Here is a 12,969-nt window from a genome sequence, read left to right as displayed (position 1 = left end):
CCAGGCCTCAGTTGAAATAATGACAAATGCAGACATTAAAGTTACTTACTGTATAAGTCAGTCAGATCAAAAAGCAGCCAGCAGCCAAAATATAGAGGTGAATATAGGATCAGTGTATCTGTGTACTGTTTTGTAAATACATACTGTACATAAGTCCTTAAAGTGATATTAGTTTCCCTCTCAAGCCTCCTCCTGAATCCTCATTTTACCGATATGACTAATGTGTCCAACCCCATACTTCTCTCTGCAGAGCCACCGTTTTGACGCGATGCTTAGTAAACAGTTACAAAGAAAGTGGAATTTTCTACACAGCATTTTGTGAGATTTACTCATTGATGTGAAAGTCCTCCCCTGTCTCTCTCATCCTCTAACATGCATATGTAAGAGGCTGTAAAACCTGATGCTGGAATATTTGAGCCACAGGTGATACACTATGTTAAAACCACATGAAGACACTGGTGCACAGCTGATACCACTGTCTACATTTACAGAAAACCACATTAAAAAAAAGCACTTAAGGAGAAAAGCTGATTGATCATAATAGAGTCAAGTGTACTTCTAAAGATAATGTATATATAATGTGTCTTGTATTGAGACTTTACAGCACACAGCATATTCTACATGGGACATAAGAAAAATAAAACTCAACATGTCATGAAGATAATACTGGAACTATACTGATGGCAACAAATGCTCTGAAGTAATATTTTAAACTGAAATACGGCCTGAAACCCTTTAAAGAATCAAATGATTAAATGTTTTTTAATCATTTAAATCTTGCCACAGTTTTTTTTCCAGAGCCCTATACATTCATAATCTATACAGACATTCAAAAACTAAACACACAATTTACATTTCTACTCCGAAGTTCCGCCACAATTTGTCAACAAGCACCAGAAATCTAACCTGAATCCATCAGCAATGTTTTGATAGACACAAATGATACAGACTTACACAGCTCAGTAGCAGCAGCACCAAACCCCACATGGCTTCCGATAAACGCAACTTCTGGGCTCTGCTGACTTTTTGCGATTGTGTCTGTAAGTCAAAGCTCCAGCCAGTCTCACACGCTCCTCCAGAGGCTGCACTTGAAAAACACACACCCCTCCCTGAAGGACTGAGACCAGCGCTGGTCTGGCTGACCACACGTTTACAGCCCAGAGTAACGATGGAATCACTGCAGAAAGCTAGACACCCAAAGTCCCAGCAGAGAGTGATGCCTCATACAAACACATACACTGTGACAGCACAAAAACACACACCCACACACATATATACCCCTCTGCATCCTGTGGCGACCCAGTGCCAGACAAATCAGTGTCCACCACTTAATCCTCAGCTATATATCAAGTGGCTTACACCCTGGAGTGTGAACAACAACAGACTATTAGCTGTGTTGTCTGCTGTGCCTTTTTCTGTAGTGTAAAGTAGGTTGTTTCTCATGTGGTCCAGACCATGGCAGATGGACAGCAAAGGTGAGACTTTATAGAAACCACAGCTGTCACTGATGTGAGAGTCGAATGAAGGATGATATATTCCTGCCCTAACATCTTTTCAGCCTCCTTTTGGTCAGATTTGTTAGCTCAAGGGTTAAAGGACAGGTTCACAATTTTTCAAGTCTGTCTTATAACAACAGTCAGGTTCCCATATGAAGATTAAGACAGGTTTTGCTCACTGTAATCATTCCTCCAGTTCTTACTGACCATTAGAAGATCCCCTCCAAATGCGCTGACAATGTAAGTGATGGGGGCCAAAATCCACAGTCCTTGTTTTGAGCAATAATGTATTAAAAGGTTTATCTGAAGATAGTATGAGGCTTCGGCTGTCTGAGTCAGTCATATCAAGTGGAAATCTTCCAGTGTTTTTTATGTAAAATTCCCCCTTTGTGTCTAGATGTACAATGTTTTCCTGTTCAATTGTAACAAAAAGAGGGAATTTGGCACTAAGACAGACAGTACCTTTGAAAGATATTGACTTGATTTGACTAATTTGGATGACTGAAGCCTCATATCAGCTTCAAATAAACTGTTAAATACACTTTTACACAGAAGGAGAGCTGTGGATTTTGTCCCCTATCACTTACATTGAAAGTGCATTATGAATTTAATGGTCAGTATGAACAGGAGGAATGATTATAGCAAGAAAAACATGTTTCAGTGTTAATTTGGGCACCTGACTGTTGTTTTAAGACATACCTGAAAAATTGTGAACCTATCCTTTAGATGAGGAAGACTCCTCTAAAAGATGTTCATCTCCTCAGACATCACATTTTGGGTATTTTTACGTTGGTTTTCATTTTTAAGGACTTTGCTATATTGTTCAAAGATATACTGAGATTCCAAATATTTTAAGAGATTTCACTTATTAATCACCTGCTGAAATGAGGCTTATTTTCCACCACATGTCTGCGTCATTTGCCATTGAACTTCACACTGAGCCCTCCCTCCATCTTTTTTCGTTCAGGGTCAGGAGGGGAGGACTGGGACCCAGGTGAGGAATGTGACATGAGGATCAGAAGAGCGAGGGGCTGCTGCCTGAGGAGAGTTGTGTCGGGTGAGGATGGAGCTTACGGTAAAGGGCGTGTGATCAGGACTTGAGGCTCCTCCCAGCAGCATCAGGCCTAAAGTGTTGACCCGTGGTCCCGGGGCCCGACGCCAGGGTATGCTCTCCTGTAGAAAACAGTCCAAGTACAACTCCAGTGTGGACGCAGAGACGGACAGGGAGACACTGTGCCACCGTCCATCCCACAGAGGAGTGGCAAGAAACCTGTCAGACAGACCTAGTGACTTTTACTGTCACATACAACACAGTGCATACATATACAGTACATGCATGTACCAGATAGGGTTGTAAATCAGCTAAACTAAGTCAGTGGTTAAGATACTGATAATGTGTCTGTTGAATCTCTGCTTTAGTTTAAATCCACTAGGTGTCCACTTGGTGTCCCCCATTGGTGGTAATAAAAAAATAGACTACCAGACAGTGAGATAAATGGGCAGTGGTAGATTACATTTTAGAGAAGGCTTATGAGATTGGTGGTTCAATTAAGCAGACTAAAGCAGCAGACCGGCAGAATAAATCTAGGCGGGAAAAGTGACCCCCATTTACACCATGTGTAGATGCTCAGTGGGTAACAAATCAGACTGTGGGCAACTTCCAGGTATGAATGTGTACAACTGTGAGAGTGTAATCATGATCCTAAAAGAGCTCTCACCAAAACCTCCCTGAATAAATACTTGTGAAAACCTTGAAAACCTTAAAATTCTAATTTAATAAAATTTGATAAAATGAAAAATGCCTTTAGAATAATCTAAAAGATGCTATTTATCACATAAAAATAAAATAAATAGCAACTTTAAAGCTAGCTCACCTGAAGACACTTTCAAACTTATGGGAATTAGTTGGGGATGGAGCTACTTGTGTAAATCAAAATCAACAAGTCTTGATGGGAAACAAGAGTACTGACACTTGCATTCTTTCATTTTCAGAAAAATCCAAATATGAAGACCTGATCGGCTGACAGTAAACTTAATATCTCTGTTTCTACAGTAGTTATGTTATGCTGCAAACATCTATCAAACAAAGTTAGCAATATGCACCTTTTAGTGCAAGTTTTAGGGCTTATGTTTTTTGCAAACATGCTGTATGAAATATACTGTGATCTGAAGATTATCTATGTTTGGTCTGTTTCATTGTTCCTCTCACTTAAATAAATATTGCTTTCTGTAAAGCATTTGGTATCCTAACATTCCTACTACATGGGTGGATAACCATAAAAATAAATCAAAAGATAAATAATGCTCTATCACATATTTTGTCAATGTTTTTGTGTATAATTGCCTTATGTGTCTATAGTTATGTAAATGCACATATGTGTGTGTTTCTGTGTTTTCTCACTCATAGGGTTGTTCCCACACAGTGACCACAGTGAGTAGTCTTGGTCCGACCTTCAGCTGGAAAAGCTCCTCCCCTTCTGGCCCTAAAACAGCCAATAGCATTCTGTCCTCTGACCAGCGATGACATAGACGCAGACGCATCAGCACACTCAGCTCATCTGGAAACCTGTCATGTAAACGTTAGCACATTCGCAAATAAATGTACACATACAGTAGAGTAGACTCTCCCACACACACTCCATAAAACACACAGATTCATTCACATGCTCACATGCACATTTTTACTTAATTTTTCACTGGACATGGACAGGTGTGAGAAGAGCATACAGTATAGATTTTAAACCCATGGTTGTGGTGTCAGAGAGAAACTAAAGACTTTCCTCATAGAGAGCCGTTTCACAAGTCAATGTAAACTATATCACAAAGCTGACAGATTCAGACGGCATCAGTACGCCGTATGCAAACATTCAAGGTCAAGTTTAACACCAAAGCCTTGAGGTAAATCCTTCCAACCTACACATCATGGAAAGAAAATCCACCCTAGATAAACCAGCTCAGTGCAGTCAGGTGTGACCTTGTCAACTCAATGAAAATGAAAAATGATCTTGTGTGGTAAAAGATGCATTAATGTGTTAAGCTTATCTACATTGGCACAACAGTCACAACTTAGTTTATCTGGTGTTTAATAGCTTATAATTTGTGTGCAATTTGGTACCAATAACAAACACCAGCTCAATTTGGCCTCATTTACAAACTAAGCAGAAGTTGTGATTCTACTGGAAATATTATATAAATGCATTGTATGATATTCTGTCTAGTAAACACATATAAACAGGGCTTGACTGTCTAAACTCACATTTGTTGGCTCTTCCATTACAGTCGATTAATCATCTATTTGAGTTTCACACAACTAACTACATGTAATTAAACATTTTGGAAATTTACTGTTTATTTATAAATTTAGATTATATTGTACTTCTGAGGACTCATTGTTTGGAAAAAGAATAGGAGAGGTAACTTATCAATAAAATAATTTCCAAGTTAACTAACAGAGAGGTTAGAAATTATGAATGTGAACAAGATGTAAGAGCAGCTATGAAGTAGACACAGTTTGGATAAGTGTCACTTGTAGTACCCATTAGATAACACAACTTCCCGTTGAGCCCTCTGGTTATTTTGTGGACATGACTCGATTAAACATCTCTATTAGGAACTGTCCACTCAGTAAGCTCAGTATCATTACTGGTTTTACCAACACTGAACTAAACTAACAGTTCACCTGAAACAACACACAAAATGTGTACATCAGATCTTATGTTGAATGTCATTGTTAATACTTACAATGGGCCGAATACTTTCGCTGTTGGTAGGACCAGTGTGGCGTATTGTCCTATTTGATATGCTGGACGGCCTTTGTCATCTTCTGTCGCAGTGACATTGTAATGAGTGGCTGACTGCACATCCAAAAGCTGCAACAGATTCACTTCTGAAAAACACAAGACAGTCAGGTTTATTTACACAGTATCTGAAAGTAACAGAGGTCATTCTTACCGACAGATTTCTACATCCCATTGTTTTAGAAAAGGTTAATTTACCAATAAATACAAATTAGCAACAAATTACTTAATATACATTAATAGATAGTAAATACTTCACAAACAGAGGATGTTATAGAGGAACATATAATCCGCCCTTATCTCATCATGTATGATCAGTGTTGCTCCTAAAACAAATCAGTACCTTTGATGATGCAACCTATGGCCAAAATGTTGTCAGCAGAAGATCAAAGACTTTTGACTTTTGTCGCTTACTGAAGCTGTCTGTTAAGAATGTGGAAGTTCTGGTAAATGCCTTACACCTAACTAGAAGCTGATGATAGGATCAAAGTTTGATGTTTAATGCACAATGTTTCTTTATTTATCACTACCGTAAAACAGTGAATTCACAAATAAATTAACCTGCATGACAGCCATCAAATATATACCTTAATATATACCTTAGACTGCTTACCTCTTACACCTGCTAATGGCTCATTTCCTCTTGATCTCCCATGATCCTTTGCTTTAGGAAGGAGAGAACACTGCAGTGGTGTCCCCACTGCCTGAGCCACCCTGTCTGGTGTCCCCAAAAAGGTCAGAATGCAGAACACCACAAGTAGCCTGAGACAACAAAGTAAAGAGGAGCTCGGCATCATGTCCTCAGTAGACGGCAGAGAGAGGACTGATGCTAGAGGAACATCTCAGCTGCTGCTACTATACAGAGGGCTGGGCCTAACTGGCATCTCACTCTTCACACAAACAAACTCAACTTACGTTTGATCTCTCAACAACAAACTAGATATCTCACCTACGTCTCTGCTTGGTTCCCGGTCCAATGACTCTTTGGCACCTGGTTATTTTGGGAATATGTGAACATACACGCAGAAAAATGAACAAAATATGGTCCTGGAGCAGCAAGTGGTTCAGCAAAAATGTTTATAGGGAGGGTATTTTCAGGCAAGAAATCTGTCTGATCAAAGTCATGTTTCACCAATGCAGATAAGGACCAAGTACTGGACATGCAGTGACAGGGCTTTGTCCATTGCTGCCCCAACGCTCTGGAACTCTCCAAAACACATTTGTGACTGCACCAACCTGTCCACATTCAAAAAACTACTCAAAACTCACCTTTAATGTTTGATTAAATGTCTCCTGCTACTCGATGTACTTTTAATGTGTTCTTTTGCTTTTAGGGTGTTTTATATGGAGTTTTTTCTTCCATGTACTGTAAAGCGTCTTTGAGTACCTTTAAAAGGACTCTATGAATGAAATGTATCTTTATAACTGCTATCAAGTATAGTTAACAATCTTTTCAATTGAAAGTGCACTTTACATACTTTACATACTCATTTTTTTGAGTGAAGTGAGTGGGAGGGAGCTTAGAACTTTGTAGTTGCTATTTTGTGAGTGAGTGTCAGGGTTTTGAATTTGATGCAGGCAGCAACTGGGAGCCACTGGAGGGATATGAACAGTGGGGTGACGTGCTGTTTTGGGCTGATTGAAGACCAGCCATGCCGCCGCGTTCTGGATCATCTGTAGAGGGCTGAATGTACATGCCGGGAGGCCTGCCAGAAGGAATTGCAGTAGTCAATGCATGATATTACGAGAGCCTGTACCGGGAGTTGTGCTGCATGCTCAGACAGGTAGGGTCTGATATTCCTGATATTGGAATATGGTTTTAGAGAGGTTAACTTGAAGGTGGTGTTCTTTCATCCATGCCAAAATATTGGCAAGATATGATGAGATCCAAGACTGTGTGGTCTTCCAGCAGGAACGATAGGAAGAGCTGGGTATTGTAAGCATAGCGATGGTATGAGAAACCATGGCAGCGGATGTTTGCACCAAGTGTATATTGAGAAGAGAAGGGGATTGAGCACTGACCCTGGAGGAACCCCTGTGGATAAGCTGCGCAGTTTGGACACTTCTCCACTCCAAGACACTCTGTCTGTGACGCCACAGATCTTATTCTGATAGTGAGTGGTCTTACTGTTTTTAAACTGGAGGAGAATGATGCTAGGAGACCCTGATAGTCACTGAGGTCAGTGGGCTCTCTGGATTCACGCCATTTTCTCTCTGCCATTCTGAGCTCCGCTCTTTGCTCTTTGATGACCTTGGTGAGCCATGAACTAGTGGAGGGTGTTGTGAGCAGGTTCGGATGTTAGAGGACAGAGATTGTTAAGAGGGGAGGCTAGTGAGGAACACAGTGTGTCTGTAGCCTCACTGACAGGAAATGAGGAGAGTTTATTATGAGTCATGGTAGCCAAGACCTCATTAGAAAGTTGACTTGGTGTGAGGGACTGGATGTTTCGGCGGAAGGAGACCAATGGTGGAGAAATGTGAGGATGTTCCGGTTAAGGAGATCATGAATTGAATAAAAAAGTTGTCAGACAGATGTAGGGGGGCAACAGTCAGATTTGCCGTGAAACAATTCTGAGTCAAAATCAGATCAAGAGTTTTGCCAGCTTTGTGTGTGGGAGGGGTGGAAACCTGTTTGAGGCCAATTTGATGACAAACAGTACAGAGATGACAGGAAATGAGGACAAAGAGAGATGAGGTGATGCAACAAAGGTCCCTCAGCTTGATCTGGGGATGCTGCAATCACATGGTCTACACCACAGACTCCTGGGTCAGGGTGCTCCCTTCCTTTGTTTTGTTTTTATGCATATTAATCTAGACACATGTTTGCAGACAGGACAAATGGTATCTTCTAAAAGCCACAATTTCCTTGAAGATGACTTTGGAAACAGAACAAAACTTCTATGGCTAAATGTAGCAAAATTCAAATTTTAAAAGCATCACCCAGTACAGAAAAGACAAGTGATCTCTCTTTAATGGTCCTTTAAACAGATGTGTAAACACTTTTCTTTTGTTAAAGTCATAGACAGGCATCATGATTGAAATAAAATATTAACAGTGCAATAAATTAAACATGGATTTATTTTGTACAGTTTATACTACATATTTACCAGAAAGCTTCTCTATCTAGGAAATCCAGGCTTGATAGGGAACTCTTTGGACAAGTTTCCCCAGGCACAGATTAGGCTGTTCTGTACAGACGGACATCAAGATCAAGTCCTAGGCTGCACTGTACATGTTAAGCGTGGTCCTATAAACGACAGGCTGAAGCCTTCACCTAACCTGTATACTGTATAAGCCGAACCTTGTTTCTTTGCTAAGATACATCTTTTCAGTCCAGGACTTTCTGTTTGGGACTCCAGCAGGTGTAGTGCCTCTTCTAGGCAGTGGAATCTCATTCCAGAAATATCCTGTGTTCACATTTCAGAAACATGTCAAACTCAACATATTACAGCAACACAACAGCACATGATATCAATATACATCTTACTTAGGGGGAACAAGAAATGGTCTAAAGTGTTGGAATGTTCAAAGATATCGACAGTGAATGTCGGGACAAAGGAAAAAAAAGCATTAACATTTTTCTGCCTGATATAAGTGTTTTTAAATCCTATCTAACATCATGAATATATTAAAATAAGAACAATTAGGCAGCTCTGAAACAAATCTCTCTCATAAACATCTCCCATGATCATCATGCATGTGGAAATGACTCTGGAGCACAGAAAATACAGTAATGCTTATTTCTACTGACCAGAACATAGACTTAATTTGATGTGAGGGAAAGAATGAGGGAGTTAACACAGAAACAAACCATACTGTGCTTGTGATTCCTCTTTTGTAAGAGCATCCGTGTTGCGGAAATCATTTGCATCACATGTAAAAAGGACATTTAATTTCTCGTCACTTTCATTGTCACATGAGAGAAGGCAACATATCCTGGAGAAGATATGTCCTCGGCTCTATGTACAGGAAGAAAATGGCTTTAGTCACCTCTCTGACTCAATGTCGACAGCTGTTACCCAGCACAGAAGTGTGCAGAATAAACATCCATTTGCCCTAACATAGTAACAATACCCAGGCTGTCCAACCCACAGATGGCTGTTTCTCAGGCCAGAGCGATTATAGTCCATGAACAGAGCAGACGTAGTCCACAGGGTCCTTGTGATGGTCTTGTCATACTGGACATCATGCTGATTGAAGACTCTTCTAGTCTTTTTTACTTCATTTTGGGTCCAAAATATTCAGCTCAACCTTTCAGAGGATAATACATTACATTATAAATCCAATGGTCCAATATCCTGAGACAAAAAAATCTCTTTTTCTGTTATCTGTTCCTGCTGTAAAAGATCCTCCTCTTTTTTCACACCACAGAGCCAACATACTGTAAACCTACACTGTGCTGCTCCACATGAATGTACATTGTCATTATTATCAGATAGGGAAGAAAAATAACTAAATCAGCAAGCACTAGAAGTTCAGTTCACGTTAAGGTTTGTACTCATCGATTAGTGACTGTGTAATGCCCATAAACCATGTGGACACCCTTTTTGTAAACAAGAACTGTTTGTAATGGTGGATTACTGTTTATATTCTGCCAAAATTTGTCTGTATCAACCCTCTGTTTCATTGCTCCCCTTACAACTATGCACAGCAAAGACTAACAGCAACCTTCTCAAATGACCTGAACATTAGAACCAAAAGTTAAAATACATTCATCATATTACATTTTTAACATGCTACCTCTATGTTCACCTACACAAAATGCACTTAAATCAGTTTCTGGGATTCAACGTCTTGACATATTTTGTTCAAATAACAATCAAAACACCTACTTGTGTGGAAAGGCTTGGCAACATGTTGGTTTGCCTGCAGTGAGCTACTTATAGTACAGTCTGCTGTTTTCTTGATTTGGCAAATTTTCTCTGTTGAGAGCGCACACACGTAAACAAACATCCATGTCCACATACGCAGCCTCCCTCCAGCTACAGCAAACACACACACAAGGACACGTTGCAGACAGACACCAAAGTATCCAGATAAATAGCAGTGGTGTTCAGTTCTGCCTGTTATGCTACAAGTTCTCAGAGCTACAGAGGAGCTAAAGCCTTGTGGTGGAGCTGCTCTGAGGTGCCCTGTCGTTCTGTGCATCCTCTTTCCCGTCGTCCTCTCTGGGTTTTAGCAGCGGTCGTCCTCGTCTGTGTCACTTAACAGCTCGCCGGCACCAGCCGGGCTAGCCTGGCCCAAGTGCTTCCGGAAATGGCCGTTAGGAACCTGCCAGGAGTGTCTGAGCTGAGGGGCGGAGCTTATGGCATTGGCACGTCCCAGACTGGTTGCCATGGCAGTCTCAAAAGTGAGGGTCTCCTGCCCCTCGCCTGCCTCACCACCGCTGAGGTCCTCATGGAACGCGAGGTAAGGCTCTGAGATGTAGCGGTGAGGAGATGGGTGGCTTGGTCCTGAAACCTGACCTCCTGATGACCCCTGACCTGCAGCCAGGGGCCTGCCCTCCTTGTTAGCCCTCCACGAGGTCTCTGTAGAGCCACCAGGGCCGTCCTGAGCCAGGGTCTGTCCCTCAGAGGAGGTTGCTGGTGTGGCGGATGGTTGGGCTCGGCAGACCAGAGGTGAGTAGGAGATGTAAGGCCGTGGGCGAGAGGGTGTCTGGGGAAGCTGGCGCCGATTACGAGGAGTACCAGACTCTGAAGCTGAATGGCCGGGGCTGACTGATCTGTTGACCTGTATACGACATGCAGTACAAACACACACAGTTATAGTGACCTAGAAGCACAGCAGTGAGGAAAACACTATTTACTCCGACTGCTCCAGTTTCAGATGTTATTCTCCTTCAACAGTTCTTGATTCAATGGTTTGAACACAAAACAGCAGGACTGAAACTGGTGCTTTAGTCTGTAATTTTATCCTTTTGTCTCCCCACCTGTCTCTGTAAGGTGTGTGCACGTCCTTCACTGGGTGAGCGGGACTGTCTCCTCTCGCATGATGGGTCTCGACTGCGCTCCTCAGAGTTACAGCGGGACACGTCTGGAGACAGTAGGTGGCGCCGTTCCTTGGACCGCCCTCTCTCGTGACTACTTGTTTCCCTGTGGTTGATTCTAGGGCCTATGAGCAGTGTAGCTTTAGGTTAGTCAAAAAAAAAAAAAAAAAAGAAGCAAGTGAAACCCCTTCAGCTTATAAGTAAGAGTAATTAAAAAAAGTCCCAATTATCCTGTTTAAAAGTAATTTTCCACAATTCAAATTACAAGTACATTAATATAATTAATATAATTGAATAAATTGCACAAAGTCTAAATACTCTGACAACATAATTTTCCACTGATATTCAAATAACTAGGTATGTAATTAATTAGTTAATGATTTAATGCAAGGTCCCAGTAGATTGGTCTATTATTGTTCTCAAATCCCAATTTAAAAACAGAAAACACTTTTCATAACAAGCCACCTATACAAAATCAAAATGGGTACTTCAGGGGCTGTTAAAGATTAAAAATCTCATACTGTGAATACTGCGTCATTTAGGTTGTCAATTCAATATAAATGAATCAAATATTCAGTAAGTAATGAAGTAATGAAGTTTTTACTCGATCTTTAAGGTCATTGCAGTCAAAATGCATTGGTTTTCGTAATTTAATTTTAATATGAATATTAGAGACAATTGTCATTCAAAAGCTACTAAATAATGCACTTTGGAACAACTAAAAGGTTGAAAAAGATACATGTATTTTGCCCATTCTTGTAATTTTATCAGGTCTTTAAAACACAAGTGCCAAATACCACAATTTATCTCAGGATAAAACCTGTTATAAATATGAATCATAATATGAAATAGGACTATATGAGTTGGGAAGTGACCTCTGTAGTTCTTCTGGCGAGGCCTGTATGTGCCATCAGGGCTGATTCTCTCCAGAGAGTGTTGTTCTTGCCACAGGCTGTTGACACACTGGTCGCCGATGGTGGAGAAGGAGCGCTTCATAAGCTTACTGTCTGCTGTCATCCCAGGCTACATACACACAAAACAACCAGATGAGCAATCACATAGGCAACCTCATCAAACAAACACACATTACAGGCACATAAAGAACATATTATGTGTGGACAATTCTGGACAATCTGTGCCTCTAATTGCAACCCAGATTATAATGCACCTTGCATACATTTTGCATAAAGATTATCACTCTCTATTACCTGTGGATCAACAGCCAGTCTGGGCATAGAGGATGCTCTGATAGATGGTGTCCGCTGAGGTGATTTCATCGCTGTTGGGTCCTGCCTCGCCTGCTGCTTCAATTGGTTATACTCCACTACATCTTGCACCTATACAGATACCACAGAAAGGAGGACTGGGTGTCAAACTGAGATTATTTTACAGCATTACAATAATGCTTTGATCCAGATCCACTTTGCAGATTAGATGTGGCCATATTTTAGTTTTCTCAACATAAAGTTGTTACCAGTGTGTGTAAATGGTGGTGATGATGATGTGGGTTGTGGTAAGGGTGGTAGGGTGAATGGTAGTTGTCGTCGTCGTCCTCCTCCTTCTCTTCCCTGGAGCGAGACAGTGGCTGCAGGAACATCTCTTGGGGAGAGATGGGGCTGAGCGCCACAAAGCCTCCTCTGGTGCTGAAGGGACACATAAACACTCAGGCAGGGCGACTACAACACACACC

General features: G+C 41.1%; 1 protein-coding gene across 1 annotated transcript in view; it reads right to left on the bottom strand.

Annotated features, from left to right (window-relative positions):
- Window positions 1-8,241: 8,241 nt before the first annotated feature.
- The window catches only part of LOC122988729 (voltage-dependent R-type calcium channel subunit alpha-1E), a 104,600-nt gene continuing 99,872 nt past the window's right edge, over window positions 8,242-12,969 (bottom strand). Inside the window, exons 45-49 of the mRNA XM_044361293.1 lie at window positions 12,754-12,922; window positions 12,488-12,616; window positions 12,155-12,302; window positions 11,223-11,419; window positions 8,242-11,023 (exon numbers count right to left, since the gene is read on the bottom strand). Coding sequence (XP_044217228.1) covers window positions 10,469-11,023; window positions 11,223-11,419; window positions 12,155-12,302; window positions 12,488-12,616; window positions 12,754-12,922 — 1,198 coding nt within the window. The 3' untranslated portion in view covers window positions 8,242-10,468. The remainder of the gene's footprint in view (window positions 11,024-11,222; window positions 11,420-12,154; window positions 12,303-12,487; window positions 12,617-12,753; window positions 12,923-12,969) is intronic.

This window comes from Thunnus albacares, chromosome 9 (genome assembly GCF_914725855.1).
Source record: "Thunnus albacares chromosome 9, fThuAlb1.1, whole genome shotgun sequence".
NCBI lineage: Eukaryota > Metazoa > Chordata > Actinopteri > Scombriformes > Scombridae > Thunnus > Thunnus albacares.
This window is presented reverse-complemented; position numbering and strand designations above follow the sequence as displayed.